Genomic DNA, 26,794 nt, shown 5'->3' with positions numbered 1-26,794 from the left:
TTCCTTTTTATTTTATTATGAAGATAATTAACATCAAATTTATGTGTAACTAAATACCTTAGTAGGGCTAGATTGAAGCCCTAATCATGTCTCTTTAATATTTCAATAGTAGTGCATTTGTGATAATCATATTGTAATGTTTAACTTGATCAATTCCTGCTTTTTTGAATTTCTCATATGAATGTGTTTGGCCAACATATGCATGTGGTATGAATTAGTTATTTAAGTCAATTTGAATAATCGAGTCATGGGCTTAATAGAGTAACAAGGAATCTCGTCATTGGGATTTTTGGGTTAATCAACATGGGGAACTGGGAGTAGACACCCATGCCCTAGGCCTCATGTGTTTGTCGATTTTTACAAATTTATGCTTTTTCAAAGAACAACTTAGTAGACACCCATGCTAAATCATTTTAGAAAGAAAAGAATTAAAGTAGACACTCATGCCTAATTCGTTACTTAGGGATATCAATAGCTTAAGGAGTAGACACCCATGTCCTTAAGTTGACAAACATTAAGTAATCTTGATATGATTGGAATATTGACATATTGTTATATTACTTGAGTATGATTAGTGGTAGATATCAAAGTCCTACCCATTTATTTTTATTTATTTTTCATTATATCAATTTCGTGACAATCTTTATATTTAATTTAGAAAATCAATTCTAAGCAAAATCAACAATCCTCGTGAGAATGATCTCGTACTTGCACCATATACTGTCGTTTTGATCTTGTGTACTTGCGAGTAAAACATAACAAATATTCGCCTATTAATTTAGGTGGGTATTTGTCACAACAAGTTTTAGGTGAATATTTGGTATGTTTTAACTCCCAAGTGGACAAGATCAAACGATACGATAGTATAGTGCAGCAAATACGAGATCATTCCCACAAGGATTGTTAATTTTGCTTAGAATTGATTTTCTAAATTAAATATCAAGATTGTCATGAAATTGAGGTAATGAAAAAGAAATAAAGATAAATGGGTAGGGCTTTGATATCCACCACTAATCATACTCAAGTAATATAACAATATGCCAATGTTCCAATCATATCAAGATTACTTAATGTTTCACAACCTAAGGGCATGAGTGTCTACTCCTTAAGCTATTGATCTCCCTAAGCAATGAATTAGGCATGAGTGTCTACTATAATTCTTTTCTTTCTCAAAGGATTTAGCATGGGTGTCTACTAAGTTGTTTTTTGAAAAAGCATGAGTTTGTAGAAATCGATAAATACATAAGGCCTAGGACATGAGTGTCTACTCCCGGTTCCCCATGTTGATTAACCCAAAAATCTCAATGACGAGATTCCTTGTTAGTCTATTAAGGCCAGGAATCGATTATCTAAATTGACTTAAATAACTAATCCATACCACATGTATATGTTGGCCAAACACATTCATATAAGAAATTCAATAAAGCAGGAATTAATCAAGTTAAGCATCACAATATGATTATCGCAAATGCGCGAATATTGAAGTATTAAAAAGACATGATTAGGGCTTCAATCTAGCCCTACTAAAGTATTTAGTTACACATAAATTTGATGCTAATCATCTTCATAATAAAATGAAAATGAAAAGAATAAACCCGAAAAACGCTTTCTCAAAGAGCCGTTAATTCTTCTCCCAAATCAAGTCTGGAATTGTGTATTAAATTGTGAGGCTTAGAGGTCTATTTATTGGCTTAGAAAAACCCTAGAAGCCCTAGGAATTCCAGAAAAATCAGACTTCAATCTCCTAGTCAAATTAGGAAGCAATCCAAGTACAAATCGAAATAGGATTTGCCCAGATTTGTGTTCTTATATTGCAGGACAATTTTTGCATAAAAAACACCTGAATTAGGAAAATCCTATTTTACAATGATTTGTATTATTTTGAGCTAGCTTTCCAATGCCACTAGAATCACCTCAATCAAATACTTGAGCTGAAAGTTATGGTCAAAATATTAAGATATGTGCAGAATCCAAATTTGAATCGATTCCGATTTTGACTCCAATTAGAGAAATTTCAATTTAATCATTTCCTTGATTTGATTAAACTTAACCATATCTTCTAGGTCTTCTTAAAGTGTGCTTTAAGCCCGAAACTTTCTAGAAACACTTCCTTTTCTTCAAAAACCTATAAAGCACAAAAAACACAGAAAGAAAATAAAATAGCACAAAATAACAAAATTAACAAATGTAAATTAATGGGCTAAAATAAGAATATTTTAGCACTTAACACTAAGCAATCCTGTTAACCCTTCAATTAAGCTAAACACAATCTAATAATTACTCGGGGCACTACACTAATAAAATACAAACTTAAGGAGGATAACTACAACTAGGTTAACACGGCTAAACTAGGTTTCTTGGTGCGGCGCGTCCGTAAGCCTTAGAGATGAAATTGCTGACGAGTTTCTTGGTGGGTCTTTGAAAATTTGCTTGTTCAGACGCCACTTCAGACAAGATTACAGACGAGCTTCTCGGAGATTCCACTATGATCCTCTCATCTGTACGCATTGCAGATGAGAAAGCAAAAGAGCTTTTCGGTTGTTCTTCACAACTATGCCTGAATTAAATTGTCCCTAAAACAACTTGCATTCATAATTATTTTGTTACTGAATTAGCCAATTCCAAGACCTAACATGTTTGATTGAGAATAAGTTAGATCGAATGAAAATCACATCATCACATGTATCAAAAGGGGTAAAAATTCATGAAAGTTTTATAAAGTTTTCCCCGAAATTTATTTTGGCCATGAGTGTCCTAAACATTTGGGAAACTAAGTTGTCCCTGTCAGAAGAAGAACGAAGGAAAAGAGGCAAATCAGGGATGATGACCAATTCATTATGATTATTCAAAAATTAGGGTGGAGCTAAAAGTGGCTGAAAAGACCAGATTCCAAGTATTGAATCAGACCAAGGCAGTGCAATACCGGGCTGAATACATACGAACCAGCCCAAAAAAGATGATATATAGGGCTGAAATTGACAAAAACCAACCATGAAAACACCTCTTATGTGGCCGAAACATGGTGGGAACTGGAGGAAGACAGTTTGGTATCGGGCCAAACAGATATGAACCGGACTAAAAGTCCAAAAACAGGGCCTAAAAGGATCTCGGTAGCTGAAGAGGTGCTAAACTGGGCCGAAGTGGCGCCATAGCTAGATGCAACACTAAACCGGCCCACAAGGTATTTGATTTTAAGAACACAGTTTCCAATTTAATAGATTCCAGATTCCCTATAAATACTAAGGACCAGAGAGGATCCATTTCCCCATTCACCTCTTTATTTTTTTTAATCAAAGGGGGGAAAGCCGGAAAGGGGAAAGGATACATTAAAACCAATTATTTTGTGATACATGTAACTTACAATAACAAATACATTAAAAAAAAAAAAAAAACAAGAAAAAAAAAAGGAGGGGTGGTTTAACCACCTCTTTTGGCCGAGCTAAGGGTGGCCGAACCACTCTTGAATCTACTTAGAGAGAGTGATTTTGGACACTCTCAATGGCCATGAGAGTTGTTCAGACACCTAGGCCGGCGGAATCACCCCTCCATTTTTGTTGTTAAAAAAAAGAAATCTTCTTTTCCCTCTTTTTAAAGTACTTTCATTTTTATTGTAATATCACATTTCTGTATAAACAAGATCCAAGCCACACATTGACAGTTACTGGCCCAGTGTTCCAGTACTCAATACCATCTCAGCCTTCTCCGTTGACAGTAGAGCTGTAGACAAAACTGCCCAGAAATTGTTCAGAAGGAAATAGGAGCATGACTAATACAGAAAGAAGTGTGCTTAAAGCGAGGACGTAATTCGTGTTTGCATGTCAAAACATGAGTATAAAATTATATAGATTAATTTTAATTCAACGAATTTAATTAAACGGATCAAATTTCTTAACACTAACCATTTAATTTTATATTAAAATTACACAAAATTTGCCAAATCATATAAAAAATTATCAACCATTATAGTATCACATTGTCAATCCAAGTTGGCCGCCTTAGTCCCAACGTTTTAATGTCGTATTAAGTTTACATAGAATTTGTAATTCATGTAAAAAATGAAGTGCTCTGAAAAAAGAAAATTGAGGAAGTGTAATGAGTTTTTGGGGCAGATTTGCAGAGTGGGAAACAACCATCACCTCAGAGTGTACTTTCCTGACACCTCCCGAGTCCCGGCAGCTTTAAAGGAAGAAAAGTGGCTTCAGCAATTGCTACCAAACAAATCCAAAACCCTACAACCCAATGTCCAACAGTTTCTCACTTGCACTGTTCTGACATCATCACTGAAACTCCGGCCAAAAAGTCCTTCCAGCCATTGTTCCCTTTCCTTTTTCTCGAGGCTAAAATCAGTGATCAAAATAGTCATTAAATTCTTCAAGAAACAGAGTTTGGTACCAACAAAATTAACTTGATTGATTTCAATTAGAATTTATCTTATTATTACTTCTTCTTTTTTTTTAAGCAAAAATTTTACTTAACTCAATGAATTTTTATCATTTTTACAATTATCTCCCTTAAGTAAAAAAATAAAAATAAAAATAAAAAATGATCAATCTAATATATCAAACTTAAAAAAATTTACAATGCCACCTATTTGCTAAAGTTTGAGGTTAGATCCGAGGATAATGGGTGAAATAACCTTAATATAACTATAAATTTTAGGGTAAAAGTCATTTAACTCCATCAAACTACCACCTAAATGACAATCTACTCCATAAACTATCAATTACGACAATGTACCCCTCAATGTTAGCAAAATGATGAAATTACCCCTATAGAATTTTCAATAAGACAAAAATACCCTTAAAATTTTGAAATAAATAAATTTTAGTATTTTTGTTTTTATTTTAGTAAGGGTAATTTTGTCATTTTGTTAAAATTTAGGGTACATTGTCATTGTTTTGGTAGTTTGGAGGGTACATTGTCGCAATTGATAGTTTGAGGGTTAGATTGTTATTGGATGGTAGTTTGAGAGGGTTATGTGGACTTTACCCTAAATTTTATATATAAAAAAAAAAAAAAAAAAAAAAAATATTGGTAGTTTGAGATCTTTTTTAAGATCTCCATTAGGATTTAATTAATAGAAAATCTCAATAGATAGGTAATATTTAAACTTTTTAGAGTTAAATATATTAAATTGAGAAATTTTGGAACTTTATGAGATTACTTGCAAAAGTAATCAAATCAAAGTTCATGAGAGTTAAAGTAAAATTCAAAAAAAAAATTGTTCACACTTATAGAGCTTTGCTGCATTTGGATCTCAAAATCTATAAGAGAAGAGGCAAAAGGAAAAATTCCCATGCGCATAAGAAACCAATTACCACTTGCCATCTGACAGACACCAATTGTCCTCAAGTTAAGGTAGATTATATCCCAACAACAACTATTTTGGTGTCAAAGTTTCTGCTTTTGGAACAGTGATGGTTAAATGCTTAAAGGTGTCTTACGTTTTCCTTAAAACAATATTTAATTTTGTAATTAACAAAAATATAACTTTCACTAGCTGTTATGTTATTAACGATTATTTAATTATGACGGATCACATTTACAGGTAAGTAACGATTACTCTCTCTTTGATTAAATCAGACAATTAAGATTATCAACCGTGGATGACAAATGTAGCGGAGCTGGATGGTTTCTCATGTCAAGAGGGAAGTGAATGTAGCGGTCCATGTCCTTGAGAAGAATGCCCTCACTGGCCTTTCCGAATAGATCTGGCTCGAGGAAACCCCCTTATGTATTTTTGACATTGTTACCATAGAGCAATTTACTCTTTCCATTTAGAGCCTAGGCTCTAGATGTTTTTCTATACGAAAGGAATGAAATGAATCTTTTACCAAAACAGATTACCAATGGTCAAGTAAATCTGACGGTTGGATCATACTTACATGCATCTTATGATTTTGTTCAAACCACTAGGTTGCATAATCAGGATAGTCTAAAGTTTAATGGTCATGTTTTGATTTCTCCGCACCCTAAAGCTTCGTATTAAGTGCCAAGTGTGTCATCAAAGTATCACATTACACCTCTAGCGCCAATACCAAATTGATACTCTTTTTTTTTTTTTTTTTTTGAGTGAACAAGGTACCAAAAGCACACACTCACAAGGGATGAATTAACTCACCACCTAGGTGGAGAACACCAATTGGAATATCATTACAATATATAACATTTATTCAATGGCACAGTGTTGTTCAATGTTGTCTTGGTACCAATGATTTATAGTATGACCAACACAATCATATTTGATTGGTGGTCACTATGGATGGACATCATTACTAGTGTAGATCACCTAAGGTTGGATCTGGTCGGGTAGCTTTGATGAATGATAATGCAAATTGTTGCTGATATTATGCTTACTTTTTAACATCTAAACCATTTTATACCAGGGTAGTAGTAGAGGCAATACTAATTTATTTCAAATTAAACTCATGTCATTTCCTACTATTTTTGTGAAGATTGCAAAATACATTTCCTTTCACTTTTTTAGGTTCATTGCATCAAATCATTTCGTTTTTGCTTTCAGCATTACTTCGATTGAATAGTGTGTTGTGGTGTTTCCAACTAATTACCAGTTAATTAGTGTGGAGAATGTTACGAGTAACACTGCGAATTGATTACATTAATTAATCAATTTTGAAGGCGTTACAATATGATATCAGAGCATTCGGTTCTATAAACCATAACTTAATTAATTGGTATTGCTTTGATTAAATGAAGTCTTAGATTAAGTTGTTTTTATAGTACATCTCTTATAAAATAGCCTCGGATCATGTTAGATTAAAATAAAGCTAGGACCTTTAATAGAAATTGAGGTTTTGCCAAACTAACGAACATTCGGTGGGGTTGCTAAATGATCGACACAATAACTGAACATTCGATGGTTAGACATAATAACCATTTTGCCCGTAGTTTAGATTTAAGGGTGTTTTCGTTTAGATTGGAGACTAATGATGAATCATTTTCCATATTTGGAGGTAGGAGACTGTCTACATAATTATCTGGTGGAGGACCACGATCAAATGCTTGTTATTTCAATTTTGTCATAACATTATTATTTTACGTATCAAACTTACATGCTTACACAACTCACTTGCTTATCCAAAATATCTTGGTTGCACTTCGGTCTGTATATAGGGAGTGTGTGGGCTCCATAGGGCTTTTTTGAGCTTCGAGAATCCCGACCCCTTGTCTTGTGCCACATAAGTCGTCTTACGATGGGGTTCGAGAGTCATGACCCCTCTTCTCAAGCCACGTGATTCGCCTTATGATGGATATTTAGTCGGATCTGTCACTTCTCTCCTAAAGGTGGACTGTTCTCTTGAGGCGAGAAGCAACATCCCTTACCCTCACCATAAATGTGCTAAACACATCATCCCTCTAATAAATGCCGACTACTCTCTCGAGGAGAGAAGTGACCTTCCTCACTCTCACCATAAATGCGCAGAATCTGGCATCCCTTTATTAAAATGTGGACTACTCTACGGTCGTCATAAATGCACCGAATCTAGAACTTCCTTAATAAATGCGAGCCGCTCTCCTCGTACGGGGGATGGTTGCCGTATCTTTCCCACAAATGGCAGTGTACTAGACTTAGGTTATACTCACTCAGTCGACCCTTCTCCTCCGTATTGCAAAATAAGGTCTTGTGTGAGCCCTATCGGGTCCTATCTACTAGAAGGGCTCAACTTGGGTCCTCTAGTGGGTTGAGACAGGCCCATCCGACTTGGATCCGAACACAATAAGCAGTTTAAAAACAAAAAAAACACATGAAAGATACCATCGTGTTATATAAAAAAAACTCATTTTGAGATTGACTTGGCTGTTATGTTTATTTCTGGAATTATTATTATTATTATTATTATTTTATTTTTGGCTGTAACATATTTCTGGAATTATTCTTGATTAAAAGAGTTTAGGAATCCTCTATCTCCTCACTTTTTTTTTACAGACTGTGTGTGGGGGCTGTTTGGGGGAAAAGTAAAAGATAAAAGTACACGTCAGAAGTACAAAGCTGGGTGACCTAAGCTGTGTTTGGCAATAGAATGAAAAAAAGAAGAGTAGTGAAACAATATTGTAACAGATTTAATTGATATAAGAGAAAAAAGTAAGAATGTTTTGTTAAAAAAAGTAAAAAAATTTGTTTTGTAGTAATTTTTTATTTAAATAATAATAAAAAGTGATTGATGTGATATAAAAAATAAAAATATTAAGGTTAATTTTAAGAATAATTTTTTAGACTTTTTAGTCTAATCCGATCAAACTCTTTGCCGAACACAGTCCTAATATCTGGCCTCATTATCCACTACTATTAGCACAAAATTTATGCAAAGAGACGTGTCTATATCCACTATATCTATCTGGCCTCCTCAATACCCACAACAGTGAAATGACACAAACAACCTTCTCTCACACCTACTTCTATTAGCACTACATCACCCAACACATTACTTTATCCATTGCAAATGATGCTCCATAAGGATTCAATCAATTGTCTATTTGAATTTTTAGCAATTTTATATGGGGTAATATTAGAAGTCTCTTTTATGTCATTCTTACATTATTCTACAAATGATGTGTCTTCTAAAATCACAATTGCGCTTGTGATTAATAATTATTGAATTTTGATAAAATGATGATTTTAAAAGCCATTTCATTTATACATTGACACAAGAGTAATTTCTAGAACTACTCTTTGTAGGGGTGTAGATGCGGATAGATAATATCTATCTGCATGCACTATTCGCAACTATTCACTATCTATTATTCGCACATACAGATGCAAATAACAAAAATACTATCCGCACATGCGGATACAGATAATAGTTTTAAAGTATACGGATACCCTTTATATATAATTGTATTTAATAAATTCTTCAAAACGATATCGTTTTGGTGTTTAATACTAGAATGATGTTGTTTTTGGATTAAGTATAGGTTATCTTTACAATGTTTTCAAAAATAACGTGAAATCAATATATTTTCAAAACATCATGGCTTAAAAAAAAATTAAAACATGTCTAAAAATACTAAAAATCGGTTCAAATTATTTTCAAAATAGTTTAAAATATTCCATAATAAAGATGCAAAGAAGGACAAAAAAGATGTGATGTAGTTATATGCATTCATACATACGGATTTGGCTTACATGCTGTTATTTTAACAGCATGTATGCTGTAATGTAAATAACGGTTAAGATTGAATCTCAGAGTTGACTTATTTTAAGAAGCTTTTAATAAGAGAGAGAAAATGAAATTTTTTTTTGAGAGATTCAATCTTAACCGTTGCTTACATTACAGCATGCATGCTGTTATTTTAATAACAGCATAGAAGCCGGATTCCATACCATACACCCCTATTTATTTAGACAAATAAATTTTATGTAGAATTTCGCATCCTACGTCTTAATTGTTATGGATTGGAACAAATAATTGTGGTGATATATTCAGACGGCACTCTTTCCGAGGAGTAAGATTTGGAGACAGCCAAAATAGAGGTGCATGAACTAAAAACCAGATTTGAATTAAATTTTTATCTTTCTTTGCACAGTTGTTTATGGTATTCTGTAAAGATGTCAGAGACAAGAGCAGCAACAAAGGCAGCTGCAGTGCAGAAGCAGAAGCAACAGAGGTGCAGTAATAATAGGAACAGACTGACTCAGGAGAGAGAGGTGGCAGCTTAGCCATTAGTTTCATCCATGTACAGAAGATTCTGCGACCAATTACCCTGCAAAAATACCCTTCAAAACTATCAGCTCAACAAAGAACACACAACCTCTCTCTCCCTTTCTCAGAAACATCTCCCATTCTTGTTTACTTCAAAAATGATGAGTGCAGGTGCAGGTGGAGGTGCAGGTGCAGGTGCAAGAAATAGGTCTCCTTTCACAGCAACGCAGTGGCAAGAGCTTGAACACCAAGCGCTTATCTTCAAATATATAATCTCAGGGATACCCATCCCACCTGATCTTCTCTACAGTGTCAAAAGAAGCTTGGACTGTTCAATTTCTTCAAGGCTCTTCCCTCAACATCCCGGTAAGCATGCAAAGAACATCTCCAAAGACAAAATGACAACAATTTTTAGATATGTTTATAAAACTAATTTCTTTCTTGTGGGGGACAAATCAACACTTTGCTGCAGTTGGGTGGGCATGTTTTGAGATGGGATTTGGCAGAAAGGTAGACCCTGAGCCAGGGAGGTGCAGAAGAACAGACGGGAAGAAGTGGAGGTGCTCAAAGGAAGCATACCCAGATTCCAAGTACTGTGAGAGACACATGCACAGAGGCAGAAACCGTTCAAGAAAGCCTGTGGAAGTTACACCAGCATCAGCAGCAACAGCAACAGCAACAGCCACAAACCTTTCACCACCCATCTCTTCGATCAACAGAAACCTTTCCACAAACACCTCAACCTCTTCTTTCTCTGTCTCTCCATTTTCTTCCTCTGTGACGTCTGAGATCCATCCCCACCGTCATCCTTGCCATGAGACCACTCTTTATCCCTTCCTTTACTCACACTCCTCTTCTAGGCCTCCTGTTTCTGGTTTTTTACCTCAAAATAACACCACCCATCAACTCTTTTTGGACTCTGGATCTTATTCTCCGGCTTGTAAAGATTACAGGTTTGTTAATTTCTCCCATTTTTCATATTTTTAGCTCTCAATGGTCGGTGGCCTTTCATGCAAATGGTTTGTTTTCATGGAACCAGGGAGGGCGTTGATGATAGAGTTTTTCTCCCAGATGCTTCAATGACTGCCAGAAGCCTGCCGGATTCATATCAGAGATTAACAATGGGTTCCCATAAAGGTTACTCCCGCACACAATTTCGAAGCCTTTCTGACAGCGCAGAGCAACAACAGCAGCAACAAGAACAACGTTGCTTTCTTCTGGGTTCTGATTTCAAGTCACCAGGAGAAATTAAAACTGAGAAAAAAGCTGAAATCCAGAAGCCACTGCACCAATTTTTTGGAGAATGGCCACCAAAGAACACAGACTCCTGGCTTGATCTTGCTTCCAATTCTAGTGTCCCTACTGGTTATTTCATTTCACTATTAATTCTCGTTTTCCTTTAAATTATGCTTCTTGTTCCAGTATTTGATTTCTCCATTGTCACTTCTATGATTTGAAATTTCTTTTTCTTTTGTTTTTTGTTTTTTTTTTTTTCTTTTCTTTTCTTCTGCAGATGATTGAAAGTGTCAATACTGGCCAATAAAGTCCTTGCTGGTGGGTCAATACCTCCTGTGCTAGGGGAGCTTTATGTTTTTGGCTAAAGGTGTTGATGCATGATATGGGGTGACAGGAGGATTGGTGTCTTTTGCTTTCTTGGTACATATTTTATTCTTCCTCCCCCTAAAGAAACATGTTTGGGATTTGTATACTTTCCTATTTTAGTGGAACCATCTTGTATCCTCTGGGGTCCCTAAATTCTATAATGGGTAGTAATCAATCACATTTTCATGTGTGTTTTTGCTTATACCATTTCATATGCAATTGGACCCATCAAATAACATGGGCAATGATTTGTTATAATATAAACGAAATCATTAAATCCATTCATTCTTATTTATGGAGCAATGCTAGTTCATCATACACATTCCCACTTTTGTTGAAATTTTAAAAATCATATCAGAGAGTATCCGGTGGGAGTAGGAGAATGTAAGTGTATGTAGCTTTTTGGATAAGTAGTGGTTTAACATCATATCAATGTAAAAGTCTTGAGTTCGAATCTTGTTTCTGTGATTTATCTCTTATTTCAATTAAATATTTCATTTGTTGGATCTTACTTATTAAATGAAAATTTAAGCTCCTGCGAGGGAGGGTGCTAAAATATAAATTCTGATTATAATCATTCATTCTTATAAACTTAAACTTTTGGAATAAGTGATGCTTTGACGAGAGACCTCTTTTATGTTTAGTAAAGGGTTTGATCTTTAATCAATAATTGCTCAAATAAAGCTTTTAATACTAATTACTCCAATCTGCTGCTATTGTTTTGATCAGCTGCAACTCACAAGAATTGCTAGATTCTGTTTTAGCATGCGATCGTTAAACAACTATAGTGGTAGTCTTCTTTTCATTCTAACCAATTGCATTAGTTTTTTAGAAAATAACATTTAATTAATAGACATTCTGATGTCAAGATTTGCCACATCACACAGCTGGGATCATGGTTTTTTCCATATATAAGAAAATAATTCAACGAGGACTTGTTACTATTGCTTTATTTGTTGCCTGCATGCATGGTGGTTTTCCCACATAAAATCGAAGGTCCATGTAAAAATTAGAATCTTGATAAATCTAAGTCCAACAAGCAATTAGAGTTGTTCCTTCTTTGTATTAATATTTTCAAAACTACGACCAAGCAAATCTGGACTTTAAAGGTCGTTTAGCCCACGTTATATTTGTCAAACTAATATTCAATTTGTAATGTTCCTTCGATTTACAAAAATTTTGCAATATCTCATCGATAGTGTGGCTGTCATCGCCATCCACCTCGGTTATTTTGGTTGTGGCTGTCATCGCCGCTCCTAACAGCTAGAGAGAGAGAGAGAGAGAGTTGAGAGACTGGCATGGGAGGATATTTTAGAGGAACAATGCATAAGTGGGTGTAATTATGTTTCATGCAAGTATATTTTTCGTGACAATAAAAATTACTATTAAATTTTAGATAAATTACTTGATTATTTTTATTATCAAGTAATGTGTAAATAGTTTTAGAAAGTGAAAAGGAATTAATGGTGCAACCCGCATAAACACACTAACCATTTTGCCAAAAATGATAACTTTAGGGAATAAAATCTTAAAAAAATAAAAATAAAAAAATAAAGAAGCAAATCCGATCGATGGGGGCATAAACGTTTTTGTTTCAATATTATTTATTGTACTTCTTCATTTTTTTTCAACATTCTCTTACACATCAATCACTTTTTATTACTATTCAAATAAAAAAATCACTACAAAACAAATTTTTTCATTAATTCATTCCAAACATTCTTATTTTTGCACTTTTTCAAAAAAAAAAAAAAAAAAAAAAATCTTTGTTTTTACATCAATCAATTTTTATTACGGTATCGAACCAATATCGTTCAACAAATGCACCTGCTAAGATTGAAGCTTCAACCCCTGCAAATTAAGCAAATCCTTATTTCGTGCAGGTGAATAAAGACTAGCAAAACAAAACCTTAAGGAGAAAGTACACGTAACCTCACAGCACCGGGGTAATAACTTTATTTTATCTTATTCCTTTTTAAACTTCATTTAATCTTATGATCTTCTATTATTATTTTTTAAAACAATAAGTTTGTTGCTAATTTTTGTTCTGCATGACTCACGATGGGTTTATTGTGGGTTACTCGACCCAGCGCCACAAGTGACCCATCGTGGGCCACAAGGTAAACCACAATAGGTCACGACCAGACCCACCGAAGTGGGTTACCAGTGACCCAACGTTAGTCACGCTGTGGGTCACCTGACCCACCAAACCAATACTTTTTGTTTTTTTTTTAAAAAAAAACATAAGGATATTTTAGGAATTTCAATAGATTGAGTAAAGATTTAAGAGAAAATCCTAAGGGATATGTGAGTTTGAAATTGTTTTAAAGTTCAATAAACTAAATTGAGAGTTTTTGAACTTTAAGAAGGTGCCATTGTAAAAATGATGAAAGTTCATAAAGGTTAAGTGATTTTTTCTATTTTGTGTAGGGATAAATGCAAAATTGGTTTATTGTGGTTGGCTTAAATTACAAATCACTCCATGTGGTATAAAAAATAATTTATAGATCCCTGTAGTTGGCCTAAATTATTAATCACCCCATGTGGTATAAAAAATTATTTATAGGTCCTTAAGGTATGCCAAAATAATAGTTTACTCTCTGAAATCAATTTCCATCAAATAACTTAACAAAATATGTCACTTTGCCACATTTCTCCTTTATTTGAATAGAAAAAAAAAGAAAAAAAAGAGTCCCTTTGACGCGTTATACTCAATAAAAATGCAACACATGTTATTATTAATTTCCAACTTTCAAAAATGACAACCCTCACTTCACCATATCCTACTATAGTAAATTAACATATTCTCTTATATTCCCAAAAGTTTACCCTTTGCATAACCTTCCCTCATCTTCATCTTCATCTTCCTCAATTGCTTCGCAAAATGAGACCGTCAAATTCTCGCAAAATACTCCCAAATTGTGGTGACGAAGATGAAAATGAGGGAGGGTTATGCACAGAGTAAAATTTTAGGGATATAAGAGATTATATATGTTAATTTACTGTAGTAGTATAACGTGACAAAGTAACAGATTATGTTAAGCTACTTAATAGAAATTGATTTTAGGGAGTAAACTGTTTATTTTGGCCTACATTGAGAACCTATAAATTATTTTTTATACCACGAGTGATTTGTAATTTAGGCTAACTATAAGGACCTATAAATTATTTGCTATACCACATGGAATGATTTGTAATTTATACTAACCACTAGGACCAATTTTACATTTGTTTTTTTTTTTTTGTTTTTTTTACCAACACCTGTGTCAATATGTTGTTGTCAAATCACAACCATACAATCAATATTACCACCACCTTAGTTTGTCACCTTAATTTAGCATTCTCATCTCCCTCTTTAAATTTAATATTTATTCTAAATAAGAAAATAGTTTTTTTTCTTCCTAGTTTAGCTATTAACTTTTTCAAAGTATATATATATATATCCGGCTCTCCAAACTAGAAATTCAATTTCACTATTCTATTTAAATATTATTTTTAAAGATTTTTTTTATTCTTTATCAAACATTCATATATTTTAAAATTTTGTCTTTTTTCTAACGGTCATATTTTTTATTTTATTTTTTTTTTTCGAATGGTCATATTTTCAAAATTTATAATTTCGTAACTGTCATATTTTTCAAAATTTGTACTATTCACCACTATCAATTTATAAGTCATTCACACACACACACGCACATATATATATATATATATATATATATATATATGCAAAAAAAGAGAGGAGTGAACAATGTGGCAATTTTGTTGGTTTGGGGAGAGTATGCAAGAGAAAGAAAGAAAAAGAGAGAAGAGAAAATCAGAAATTAAAATTAAAAAAAAGTAAAATAAAATTGGAAGGAGAAGAAAGTTTGAACTTTTGGTCTTATTTTAGTTAGGCTAAACTAGAACATGATAAATAGACCGTAGAATATTCAGTTAGTTATATTGAAGGAGTATTTTTGTCTTTTCACTGGAAAGATCCTTCAATTCATTTAAATTGAGAGAATTCTAATTCAAACTATACTTCCCTTCTAAACTACCACTCCAATTACAATATCCAAAAATACCCATTACCATATTCCCTGCTGAATTACCAAAGGAATAGCACTTTCCATTGTAGCTAAGGATGGTCAACATCAACAACCTACAACTCATTCAAATTAAAAGACACGTGCTCATATCCAAGAGATAATAGATAGCTACGATAAAGCAAAATACAAAAGGATATCTTGCAGATGACTTCATGATGTATAACTCATAACTCTTTTACTTGTACACGTTTACATACAACAAGATCTATGCTTTATTGTGCGCAAGCAATTTTTTGGGACCACGTTCGCCGCGAAGTCAAATTTTACCTTACTCATTTGGGGTATCTTGCAAGGATTTAGAGTTTGCCCTTTTAAGTGTGAATACACGAAGTGATCTTGTCTTGAAGGTTCTCCGTCATTAAAACAAAAAAGCATTGTTTTAAGAAGTCATGATATTTTGAGCATTATGAATGGTTTTACTTTATTCATGTGAGATATTTTGCACGGGTCTAAAGTTTACCTGAAAGTGTAAGTGTACACGTGATCTTGTCTTGAGGGTTCCCATCATTTAAAAAACAAAAAGGGTAACTTCACTTTAAACCTTGTATTATCACGCGATTTGACAAATTTCTCTCAAACTTTAAAACCTCTTATTAATTTGAATCCATAAACTTTCAACTGCAGTCAATTTGAACCTCAGATTTTAAAGGTTAAAAGTGAGACAATGACGTTTATACCCCTGAATTTTTTTTATACAATTTCAAATTTACCCTTAATTTCAAATTTAAAAAAAAAAACGAAAATCAGGGATATTTTGGTAATTTTAGGTATTCCCGCTAGAAGTTAATGGTTAAATCTGACGGAGTGGTTCAAATTAACTGCAATTGAAAGTTCAAGGATTTGAGAGGTTTTGAAGTTTAAGGAGGACTTGTCAAATCGCGTGCTAATTCAAGATTTTAAAGTGAAGTTATATAAAAAAAAAAAAAAAAAAAAAAAAAAAAGGGCTTTATTTTGAGAAGTCATGATCTTTTGAGCATTATTAGTCAACAAAATTCCTTGTTGATCCTGAAGGAAAGGTCACCATCAAACTTCCAAAATTTTGTTATCTGGACTAAGAAAGATCAATACTATTGAGTTAACTTGATTAATGCTACTCATTCAGAAAAGATCCGATCTTTACTGTATACGGGCTTGACACTTCACATCAAGTGTGGCCTTCCTTTTGTTCTTCCATCTCTCATTTGAAGAGCCAACTCCAAATCCTGCATCAAGCAGCAAACCCATGTGCTGAATGTCTCCAATTTAAGACAGATCCATTGATGACTTTAGGTAAACCCATTGATGATGAACATCTCATTTCTTACATCATCAATAGACTCAACCCAATATTTAACTCATTTGTTACTTCCTTTACATTTGCTACCTGTAACAATCCCTTCACTTTTGATGACTTTCAAGCTAAACCTTTTAAGTCATGAGATGCTGCTTGAAAGCCAACACATCCTCCATGTCATCTTTCGGCAATGGTTGGTCAATCTAATGCTACTTTGTAAGACCAACCATGGTATGCAGACAGTGGAGCCAACAACCACATCATATGGGTTAAGCCCGGAAGCCATTAAAAAACAGAGGAGCAGATATATATATTAAGCTCAATTTACTAGGAGGTTGGAACAAGAATATTGGGAAAGGGGATGTTTATAAGGAATGATGAGACTTTTCTTATTTGCTGTAACTGGAGTATCAAAGAAGAGTTGTTTATTTATTTATTTATTTGTATTTGTATTTGGGTTTGTTTTGTAGGTGGTGTGGTTTTTCTGTAGTTTCTTTGTGTTCTGCAGAATCACTGTTTGCTTAGTCTTTGTTAGTTTGTGGTTGGTGGGTTTTAGTGTGTTAGTGGTGTTTTGGATACTAATTTGCTAGAAATTTTAGAGAAACAGAAAGTCGAAATTGCTCATAAAGTCATTTAAAATGTCATTTTCCTTAAGAAATTATTTGTCCCCGCCAAAATTGGTATTTCTCATTTTTCACAATAATATTAACAACTCAACACAATATCATTGACAACGCAATCACAACTACACATACACTATAATATATCCAACAAACTTACCATCAACTTCACCATAAATACCATTAATACAATCAACATTTTCTCAACAACAACTCTCTCTCTCTCTCTCTCTCTCTCTCCCCTAAGCCTAATCATACTGCAGCTAAACTATTGCTCATAAGAGCTTATTTAATCTGATAAGAATTCTTCTAAGCAACCAATTGGACTACTACCCATCAAAGCTTATTGAATTTTATTCAGGTATTTGCTGCTGAGTTTCTTTGTTTTGCTTGAAAAAATATGGTTAGCAGAGATAATTTTAATTTTTTCGCAAAGTATTCCAATATATTATTATTTTATGTACTAACATTTGGTATGAAAGCCTCCTTCATGCTATTTTTGTTCAGTATTAACTTTTACGGCTCTATGATTTTGTTTTGCGCTGAATTTTATGGCACTTTTCGATTAAGACTTAAGAGAGACACTGTGTATTATGCGATTAAAACAGGAAAAAATGCCTTGCATATATGTGTCAGTGTCTTCATGTCCTTGGGAAACAATTTTGGGTTTTGCATGTGATTACCACGCATGCGGGCTACACGTACGGAAGCAGCAGCCCTTCGCTATTCGCCGCATGATGGTAAAGGGTTGGTGGTGGCACAAAAGAGAGAAGATATGGAATTCATAGCTAAAAATGAAGTCCAGGATATAATTGTAGTACATTGAGTTTGGATAAACGAAAAGGGAAAGAAAAAGGAATTCGCCGAAAAAGCTGTTTGTGCCGAAACAATTGCCAAAGTAACGTCATAAAAGTTGTTAGAGACCGGTGGATTCTGCTTGAATTTGAGCAATGCATTTAAGCTGGAGCTTGGTTCACTTGGTTGTAATTTGACTTGAAAACCATATACTAGTAATAAAGTAGCTTGCCTAGTCGGTTGAGAAAAGTAGGTTCGGTTAAAAGGAGCTTGTTTGACATGCCTCTGCTAACGTTGCACTTAGGGCTGACGTGGCCGTTGGAGGCGCGTGGATCTCACGCACAAATATATAAGTGGCGCGTGAGAGCATGTAGAATACTGGATCTGGATTTTGGTTGTAGTTCTGGAGTCACAGGGAGAAGATCTATCGATTGGTGGCCTGAGAGAAGCAATCAGACCACCATGGCGGCCGGTGGCGGAATGGCCAAACCTTTGGGCGGCGCGTGAGGGCTCCGATGGGACTGAGTGAGGCGGCTCTGTGACGGTTGGCTTCCGGGCTTTCAAGCGGTATAGTGATCTGCTAAAAACTTTGAGGAGAAGATAGAGAACCATGAGGGACAAAGGGATGGATGCGCCGGATAACACTGGCTGCGCCGGAAAACGTCAAAGACGTTTATTGGAGGCTACTAAAGGTGCTCTGATACCATGTTAAATATATTGGATAATATACTAGAAGCGAAAGAAAGAGAGAGAAGAGAGAGAGCGAAAGCACACAATGTACTACATTGTATTGACTCTAATTAATAATAATGAATACAGAGACCTCTATTTATAGAGAGGCAAGCAACCTAATAGATTAAGGAAAGGTAAACCTAGTAGAATAAGAAAAGGTAAACCGAGTAGACTAATAATACCTAAAGAAGTAAATAACAAGTAATATTCTTAACAGGCTGTAATTGGGTCTGCAAAACCAGAATTGATCGATGCTTCTGATAATGTTAAATGATATAAAGCTAGATTTATGCTCAATGATTTTAACTCAAAAAGAGTGTATTGATTACCATGAAACTTTCACTCGAGTATCTAAGAATGATTGATTTAAGATGATTATACCATTAGTAGCTCATTTTGATCTAGAGGTACATCAAATAGATTGAAAAACAACTTTTCTGAATGGGGATATGAGGAGGATTACATGACACAACTTGAAGGTTTTGTTGATAATAGTTGGAAGCACTACAAAAATTTTCAAATTTAATGACATTTGAATAATGACGTTTTTAGAAAATGTCGCTAAATTGCGACTTTTTAATTGTTCACGAGTTACTATTCACGCGCGAATAGTGACTCGTGAATGATAACCACTATTCATGACTCACTATTCACGAGTCATTATTCGCGTGTCTAGGGTGGCTCGGGGGCCACTCCAAATGTGCCTGGGGATGGCCCGAAAGGCCACCTTTGAATTTGTTTTAGGAAAATTAGTTTTTTTTTTTTTTGTGTATTATATATATATATATATATATATATATATATATATGGTGAAAATTATTATTATTTTTTATAATTTTTTAAAGGATAACAATGTTTGAATAGTGAAAACGTCACCTCCTAGAAGGTGATGTTCATTGTTCACACAAAGGTGACGTGTGAAAAGTGAAACCGTGCATTGTTCAAACAGAACCTTCTAAAAGGTGCCGTTTTGCTGAAAAATACACCATTTAATGTTGTTTTGCACTGTTCAAACGACATTAACCCAATTTCCAGTCTATGCACTTTTTGCCATTTTGAAAAAGTCACTATTTGAACGTCACTAGACAAATAATGATGGTTTTTTTTATTTGTGAGTCATTAACCACCAAAATTTTTGTAGTGAAGGCTTTCAAACTAAACCATAGCTTGACCTATGGGCATACTAATCATTTAGAGGTGGTTAGTTATTTAGGTTTAGATCTTGTTGAACGTGTAGATAATAACAAGTCTATTTTATGATCTATTTTTCTTATTGCTAAAGGAGTTATATCCTGGAAATGTAATAAGCTAGGAAACTGTAGTTGCTACATTTACCATGTGAACATAATTTATTGTATGTTATGAATCTATAACATAGGCATTAATGGTTGAGAAATTTTGTTAAAGGCCTCAAGATTGTTGAATATGTAGCAAGACCTATCAAGATCTTTTGTGAAGATTGTAATAACTCTACTATAGTTTTTCTTGTATAAGAATGATAAGAGTAGAAGAAAAAGTAAAGTATCTTAGCATGAGAGAATTTATTAAGAAACATGAAGCGTCTATTGAGCATCAAAGTACCAAACTAATGATTGCGAATTACATGATTAAAAGTTTATGGGTAGAGAAGTATAAAAGTTATGTGAAGCATATGAGACTTATTAATTCATTTTGTACTTAGGTTCTTTCTAATTGGTCTATAAACAAATTCACTCACTTTATAGCCGCCAGAGAGAGTAAAACAAGGGTAACCTTTCTAGAAGGAGGGAAGAAATTCATTTTTTCCTCCTCCTTCCCAACTCTTTCCTCCTTCTAAAAAATACAGTAGTGAGCCTAGTGACACTCAGGTTATTGTAGCAATTAATGTTTGTCTTCTTACTAGCAGATTTGCTTTGTGAAACGGTCTATGGGTGAAGTTTTTTCTGCTATCTTGGATTTCAATTACCTTTAATCGGTTTCTAAGGTTTTATTTACATGAAACCCTCAAAGTAGCGGTCTTAGATCTCCAATCTGTCCTTCGTTTTTCTCTCTAGTTTTTTTTTGGTAGCAAATAACTTATTGATGGTGAAAGAATTATCAGACATGTGGAAGAATTTTTCATTGATGGTAGAGGAAGTGAAGGGGATTGCGATTGAGAATGCGCTTTGTAGCGGAAATAGAAAAGAAAAGAAATCATTGTCTAGTTAGGAAAGTTATGATGGATTGGGCAGTGGGCAGGGCGTGATTTGCTAGAATATGCTGCGGATCTAGAAAGTGATTGGAATTACGACATTCAAATAGTTAGATATAAACTTGTTCCTTATGTAGTTGGATATGATTGGGTCTAATCAGGAGCGGAACTAGCAATTGGAGTTTGGAGGGGAGAAACTAAAAAAAATAAATAAATAATAAAATTGGGAGGTAAAATTTTAATTTTTTTTTTAAAAAAATTAAAGACAATTTTATAAATTTTTGGAGAAAACATGGTAGAGCTCCCCCGTGATGTGGGATCTAACAAAAGAAGCTTTTAAACAAAGCATAGATCAAGTTTGGATGGAAGAAATTTTTCATTGTATATATGGTATTGTTTTGTTAGAGCAACATGCTCTCTTTTTATGAAATGAATGAAGAAGATATTTTCATCAAAAAAATAAAAATAGATCTACAAACATAAGTTATTGTGCACATTTATTGTTTTTATCCGTTGGAATAAACAAAGTTGGACGGCAATGACTTGTAGCAAGATCATTCATAAAATTTGATTTTTATAAAGTATTCATTTAGGAAATAGTGTACATTGTAAATTTGTAATACATTCCAACATGGAATGGAAACTCATTATGTAATGTTTTACTTCCACGATTCATATGTAGCATTTCTTATTTGAGCTGGAGCTTTCCTTAAACAAATTGGAATAAATAGAGTTATAGCCATTATTGAAGTACCTAACACTATAAAGATATTCATGTGTATTCCATCTATAATGCATTATATATTAGGTATAGGTTAGAAAATGCATCTCTCTGTAAAATTTTATGTAGGTTCTTTATTTTACTTGAACAAATATGAACGGAAGTAATTCTAAATTTTCGGTTGCGTATTTTAGTATATCACTGTTTTATGTATAGCTATTGAGCATAACTTTTATAGAGTTGTGGTACAAATCAATGCTTTGTGCCTTCCAACGACAGATTAACATCTCAGCTGAGTACAACTAAAGAAAAGAAAACAAATACATCAAATCACATTCAATTCTACCAATATTTAAAAAATCTCATCTCACATATATAGATGTGATCTGGTATGTATGTTTTTTTTTTTTTTTCTTAAGTTTTGCTAAGCTGAGGTGTTTATCATTAATTGGATGGTACAAAAGGGTAAATTTATGCCACAACGATGGCGGTTTTTATGCATTTTATTGGAGCAGAGTCGATATAGAATTTTTGGCCAGTCCAACTGCACATTGCTAACGATTATTTGGAAAATCAGCAAAATCCCTGTCGAACTATATATAGTTTATTTTCTAGAAATGCGTCCTTTTATGCTGCCTAAAGGGGATAGATGAAGACATCTACAATGAAAGTCAAGAAATTATTGCTGGAAGTGGAAAATGTGAAACAGGTCAGACCCATCCAATTGGTGTAGGCTTTCAATTGCTTAAGGAAATGGCAAATGGCAAATCATTGTGATGGGGAATGTAACACTCATCAGTCATCCCCCTTGAACAAGGTGGAGACCTCATCATGCATGCCTTCTCATGGTACATTTTGGTCGGATAAAAAAGTCTCCTGCTTTTCAGAACTCCCAAATTAGGGTTCTAATTATTCCACCGAAAAGACCTTTACAACCCGAATTGAGATCCACAACAATTAACTATCTAAATTACTAGCAATTTAAACAGCTATGTGAAAAAGCCCCATATTGAACTCAGCCGTCCGGATCCCATTTTTTCGTTTGACAGTTAGATTTCACATGAGCTCTCTCATAATAACTGCCCTAAGTGATTCTAGACTTGTTGATTTCAAAATCAATCACGATTCCCTGCTGATATGGAATGCATTCATTTGTAAGGCTTGGTTATTTACTAAAATCTCTCTTTGGGAAAGAGGGATGGATACTGCTCGAAGAAATGCCAAGGAGGCTACAGCCTTGTTCTTTAACTCATCCTCCTAATGTGATGGCCAACACAGGCTCGGAACACTCTAGGGCACCAGAAGAAAATTCATGTCACAGGTTGGTTGTCTTCACATTTGACTCTCAATTTTTGGTGTAAAAATACATCTGTAACTCTCATTCAACTAGGACTCAAATGATCCAAGTCATCCATTGCATATTAAACGAGAGAGGAGGCCATTCTCCCAAACCATCCAAGAGTTGCAACATTTAAAAATCTTTCTAGCTTCCAAGGATTTCTTCTACGGGATAAAAGGCTGACTTAGTCAAGCCTATATATAATAACAAAAACATATATAATCTTTCTGATATGTCAACAAGTTTTTGAAACAGTATATAGTCTATATTCAGTGCAAAAAGTAGGTAACTTTGCTAATGTCTAACAATACCAGGCATGATTCACCCTCCACACGAAAAAGCCAATGATTCATTCATCATAAACAAAGATAAATGTCAATCACCATCAGGACAGCATTCTCATCTCTGGCTAGCTTTTATCTGTTTCAGGATACTTGTCAAATGACAATTAAGTTTAACCATTTTTGGAGAACATTACAGAGATTAAGCTTTAATGAAGACTTCATTCAAAATTTGAAATGTGAAAGCATATGGGTTGTAATGGAATTTATAATACAATGAAAAGGGCTTAGCAGAATGGGAGGAAAAGACAATCTCATTTCAATGGAGCAACATCAAAATGGATGGGGAGCTCACAAAGCTACAAATATTTCCACGCTACAACATAAACAAAAACAATGAAAAGATGAGGAACATTTACATTTTTCTCTAATAAAGTGCAACACAAACTGAATTGTAACAACAATATGAATCAAAAAGATTTACTTGTTAATAAATGATGGTCAACATAGAAAAGAAAGAACAATAAACAATGTCATTATAATGCATCTGTGAGTCCTAACATTGTTATACATTCACAAACGTTAGCAGAAAAAAGTTAGGAAGCCATGACAACAATGGCAAAAGATATCATCTGCTATCAATTATAAGCCGTGTCGTTTAAATCCAAAAAAAAAAAAAAAAAAAAAAAAAAAAAAATCAACACAAACTCAGAAGATCGAGATGAAAGAAATTCCCAGTTAATAATTATTACCACATTTACAAATGCCCCGTGCTGCAATCAATCCGCAAGTTGAAACCTCCCACCACCCACCAAAGAATCTGAATCCAATAAAACCTCTCAACTAAGCAAAGACTTGCGATCCGATACAACCTCCAAAATACAATGCGTGCCGCGGAAATGAAAGAATTGGTGAGAGAACGAAAATTTCAATTCAAGAGCAAGTCTAATATCTGTCCTTGAGCTTCAAAAGCTGCCTTCTCTTGAAAACCAAGAACCCCACGACACCGATTTGGAGGATTGCAGCGATACCCACAAAGAAAAGCCCAACCTTCTTCCCTGTATTAATGCCCTGCTTAGAAGGAGGAAACGGGGACTCTTCTCGGCGATGTTTGGACCGGTTATCGGCCTGGCCGTTCGACCGATGGTGTGGTGGCGGTGATCCTAAATGATGCAGCAGAGGATGCGGTGATCCTGAATGAGGTGGCGATGGAGGTGGCGGTGATCCTGAATGAGGTGGCGGAGGCGGAGGCGATGGAGGAGGAGGAAGCGGTGGGGACGGTGGAGGCGGTGGAGGCGGTGGAGGAGGAGAAGGAGGAGGAGGCGTTGGAGGAGGAGGAGGGGGTGGGGGCGGTGGAGACGGTGGCGGTGGGGCCTCGAGTAAAGATCTTGCAGGAATGTTTCCTGGTTGGGATTCGGCAAGGAGAGCAAGAACGCAAATGGCAAAGCCAAAGATTAGGAACACCAAGGTTGGTAATGGCGGTTCCATGAAACAACAGCAACAATAACAATTACAAGAAGAAGAAACAACAATTTTTTCTCAATTCGGATTTGGACGAGGGTCTCCAAAGTCTTCCTGCATCTGGGTTCCTTCTCTTCAACTCTGAATTCAAGAGACTCCCCTGTTCGCCAAAGAGCTACGGTTTGGGCATTGGAATTGTTCTCGAATCTGAGTCTCTGTGCCTTCTTTTTCCCATGCAAAATCAACCAAATGGGTGAACTGGGTTCTGTCCCAAATGGTTGATTTCTTCTTCTTCAGCTCCGATTTAGAAACCTTGTGCCCCAAAGATTTGGTACCAGAGGGCTAGGGCTTGGGGCTAAGCTTGATTCTTGAATCTGGGTGTTTGCAATTCCTGTTTTTGGAGGACTCAGAAAAAAGGGTCATATAGCTTTGGTCCCAAATGATGGATTTCTGAATCAAATTTGGGTTTTCATGAAACTAGGCACATTGAGGACTCAGGATTGGGTTTGAATCTGGGTCTTCGAGAAATTTTCTTTTCCCCCCTTGATCATTCAGAGGAGTCAGAGGAATGGGATCAAGGAGGTGGTTGGCCAATATCCTTGATTGATGATTGGAACGTGTATGGAGGTTGGATACATTGAGGAGGTTTCTTCTTCACCTTCTCAGAAATGGAGGAGACAGAGAGAGAGTGTGTGCGTGTGTGCCTACGCGGGCTTCAACCGTTGGGGCTAATTTGGGTGACTAATTGCCTAGGGAGAATCTTCTTACGGCTGTTTTTAGGAGAGAGACAGGGTGTGTCGGTTTTTTTTTTTTTTTTTTTCTTCTTTATAAATGTCAAGATTACCAAATTTTTTATTAATAAATGGTACCAAAATAGTGTTTAACTTATTTATTGGTGATAATTAATCAAGAAAATATTATATGTACTAATAAATAAGTTTTACATTACTTTGATACTCAAACCGTTAGTAAAAATTTTAAGAGAATGTTACCGTTTTTTTTTTTAATATTATCTTAATTTTACGTGAATATTATTATTTTTTTAAAAAAAATAAAAAATTAGTAAAGTAATTTTTTTAAATTTTTTTTTAAAAAATTAGTATTTATTTAGGATCATGATAATACAAGAAGAACCTAGCATTTCTTTTAAATTTTTTTTAATTTTTTTTTTTTGATTTTTTTATTTTGTTAGGGAGTGTTTGGATCATGTGGGCCCAAGGATTGTTTTGGATGAAGAGTGATGTTGAAAGAGGCCCATTGTAGTCTTGTAGATCTCTGATAAAAACCCCCCCAAACTGGTAACATTTTAGAATGAGAAGCTCTCTTCTTCTATTCCTTTTCTAATTCATACCATCAATGATCGCTCCATCTCTATATTTTATCCAACTCTTGGGTTTTTTTCTTCAATTATTTGGAGTGAAAATTATATGATGACGGGTATTTCTTTGAGCAATGATACTATGGACACCTATTTATTATACTCAATTGAGTTATTTTACATCGTCTAACTTAACGTTTTAAATAGCTTTTCTTTTGTTTTTTTAGTGTATTTCCAACAATAATGGTTGAAATACTTAATAAACTGTCTATTTTAGCTATTGTTTTTTTCTATATCCTAACAAATTTTCTATTATATTCTCTACTGGCTTTTAAATATTATTTCTCACTTTATTTATTTATTTTTTATTATATTCCATTTTCATGAAAAAGAGAAACAATAAACAACTTAAAAGTAAAATGAAAAAATAATATAATATTTATTTAATATGTTACAGTCAATAGCAAAAGGTTGTTATTCACTGTAGCTAATCCGGTGAAGGAGATAAAAGTGGTCATATGAACTTTTACCTAATTTGTTGAACATGCTCTTAGTGAAGAGTAATAGAGTTTAGTTTCCTCTTTTTTCACCCTGTAAATTAGATAGATAAAATGAGATTTACACAACAGAAAAATCTAAGATGGATTCGGATCCTCTCCCGTCCAAAAGGACTGGAGAGGCCTCTAGTTAATGGCCAGGATGGCCATAGGAGAATCCTAGGACCATCCT

The 26,794-nt window shown here is 34.4% G+C and overlaps 2 protein-coding genes across 3 annotated transcripts; one reads left to right on the top strand and one right to left on the bottom strand.

Annotated features, from left to right (window-relative positions):
• The first annotated feature begins 9,573 nt into the window (after nt 1-9,573).
• Nucleotides 9,574-11,466, top strand: LOC132187297 (growth-regulating factor 1). 2 transcript variants are annotated; one of them, XM_059601564.2, is made up of 4 exons: nt 9,576-10,028; nt 10,135-10,615; nt 10,702-11,027; nt 11,176-11,466. In XM_059601564.2, exons 1-4 carry the CDS (start codon nt 9,695-9,697, stop codon nt 11,181-11,183), a joined length of 1,149 nt encoding a protein of 382 aa, XP_059457547.2. In that variant the 5' UTR covers nt 9,576-9,694; the 3' UTR covers nt 11,184-11,466. The 2 variants fall into 2 exon arrangements, with proteins under 2 accessions (XP_059457546.2, XP_059457547.2); XM_059601563.2 differs by lacking the exon at nt 11,176-11,466 and having other exon boundaries at nt 9,574-10,028; nt 10,702-11,140.
• A 12,286-nt stretch (nt 11,467-23,752) lies between these two features.
• Nucleotides 23,753-25,479, bottom strand: LOC132187607 (uncharacterized). The gene has a single exon (XM_059601968.2). The coding sequence runs from the start codon at nt 24,772-24,774 to the stop codon at nt 24,232-24,234; it is 543 nt and encodes a 180-aa protein (XP_059457951.1). The 5' UTR covers nt 24,775-25,479; the 3' UTR covers nt 23,753-24,231.
• Nucleotides 25,480-26,794: the final 1,315 nt, after the last annotated feature.

The sequence above is a fragment of the Corylus avellana genome, chromosome 6 (genome assembly GCF_965113065.1).
Source record: "Corylus avellana chromosome 6, dhCorAvel1.hap1.2, whole genome shotgun sequence".
NCBI lineage: Eukaryota > Viridiplantae > Streptophyta > Magnoliopsida > Fagales > Betulaceae > Corylus > Corylus avellana.
The sequence above is the reverse complement of the archived record's forward strand: the minus strand, read 5'-3'. Positions and strand labels throughout refer to the sequence as shown.

What these genes read in the sequence shown, in the direction of transcription:
- LOC132187297 (XM_059601563.2), top strand. Translation starts at nt 9,695, where the DNA reads ATGTACAGAAGATTCTGCGACCAATTACCCTGCAAAAATACCCTTCAA. An exon ending in GCTCTTCCCTCAACATCCCG is followed by an intron (nt 10,029 to 10,134) that starts GTAAGCATGCAA and finishes ACTTTGCTGCAG; the next exon opens with TTGGGTGGGCATGTTTTGAG. An exon ending in CCGGCTTGTAAAGATTACAG is followed by an intron (nt 10,616 to 10,701) that starts GTTTGTTAATTT and finishes TCATGGAACCAG; the next exon opens with GGAGGGCGTTGATGATAGAG.
- LOC132187607 (XM_059601968.2), bottom strand. Translation starts at nt 24,774, where the DNA reads ATGGAACCGCCATTACCAACCTTGGTGTTCCTAATCTTTGGCTTTGCC.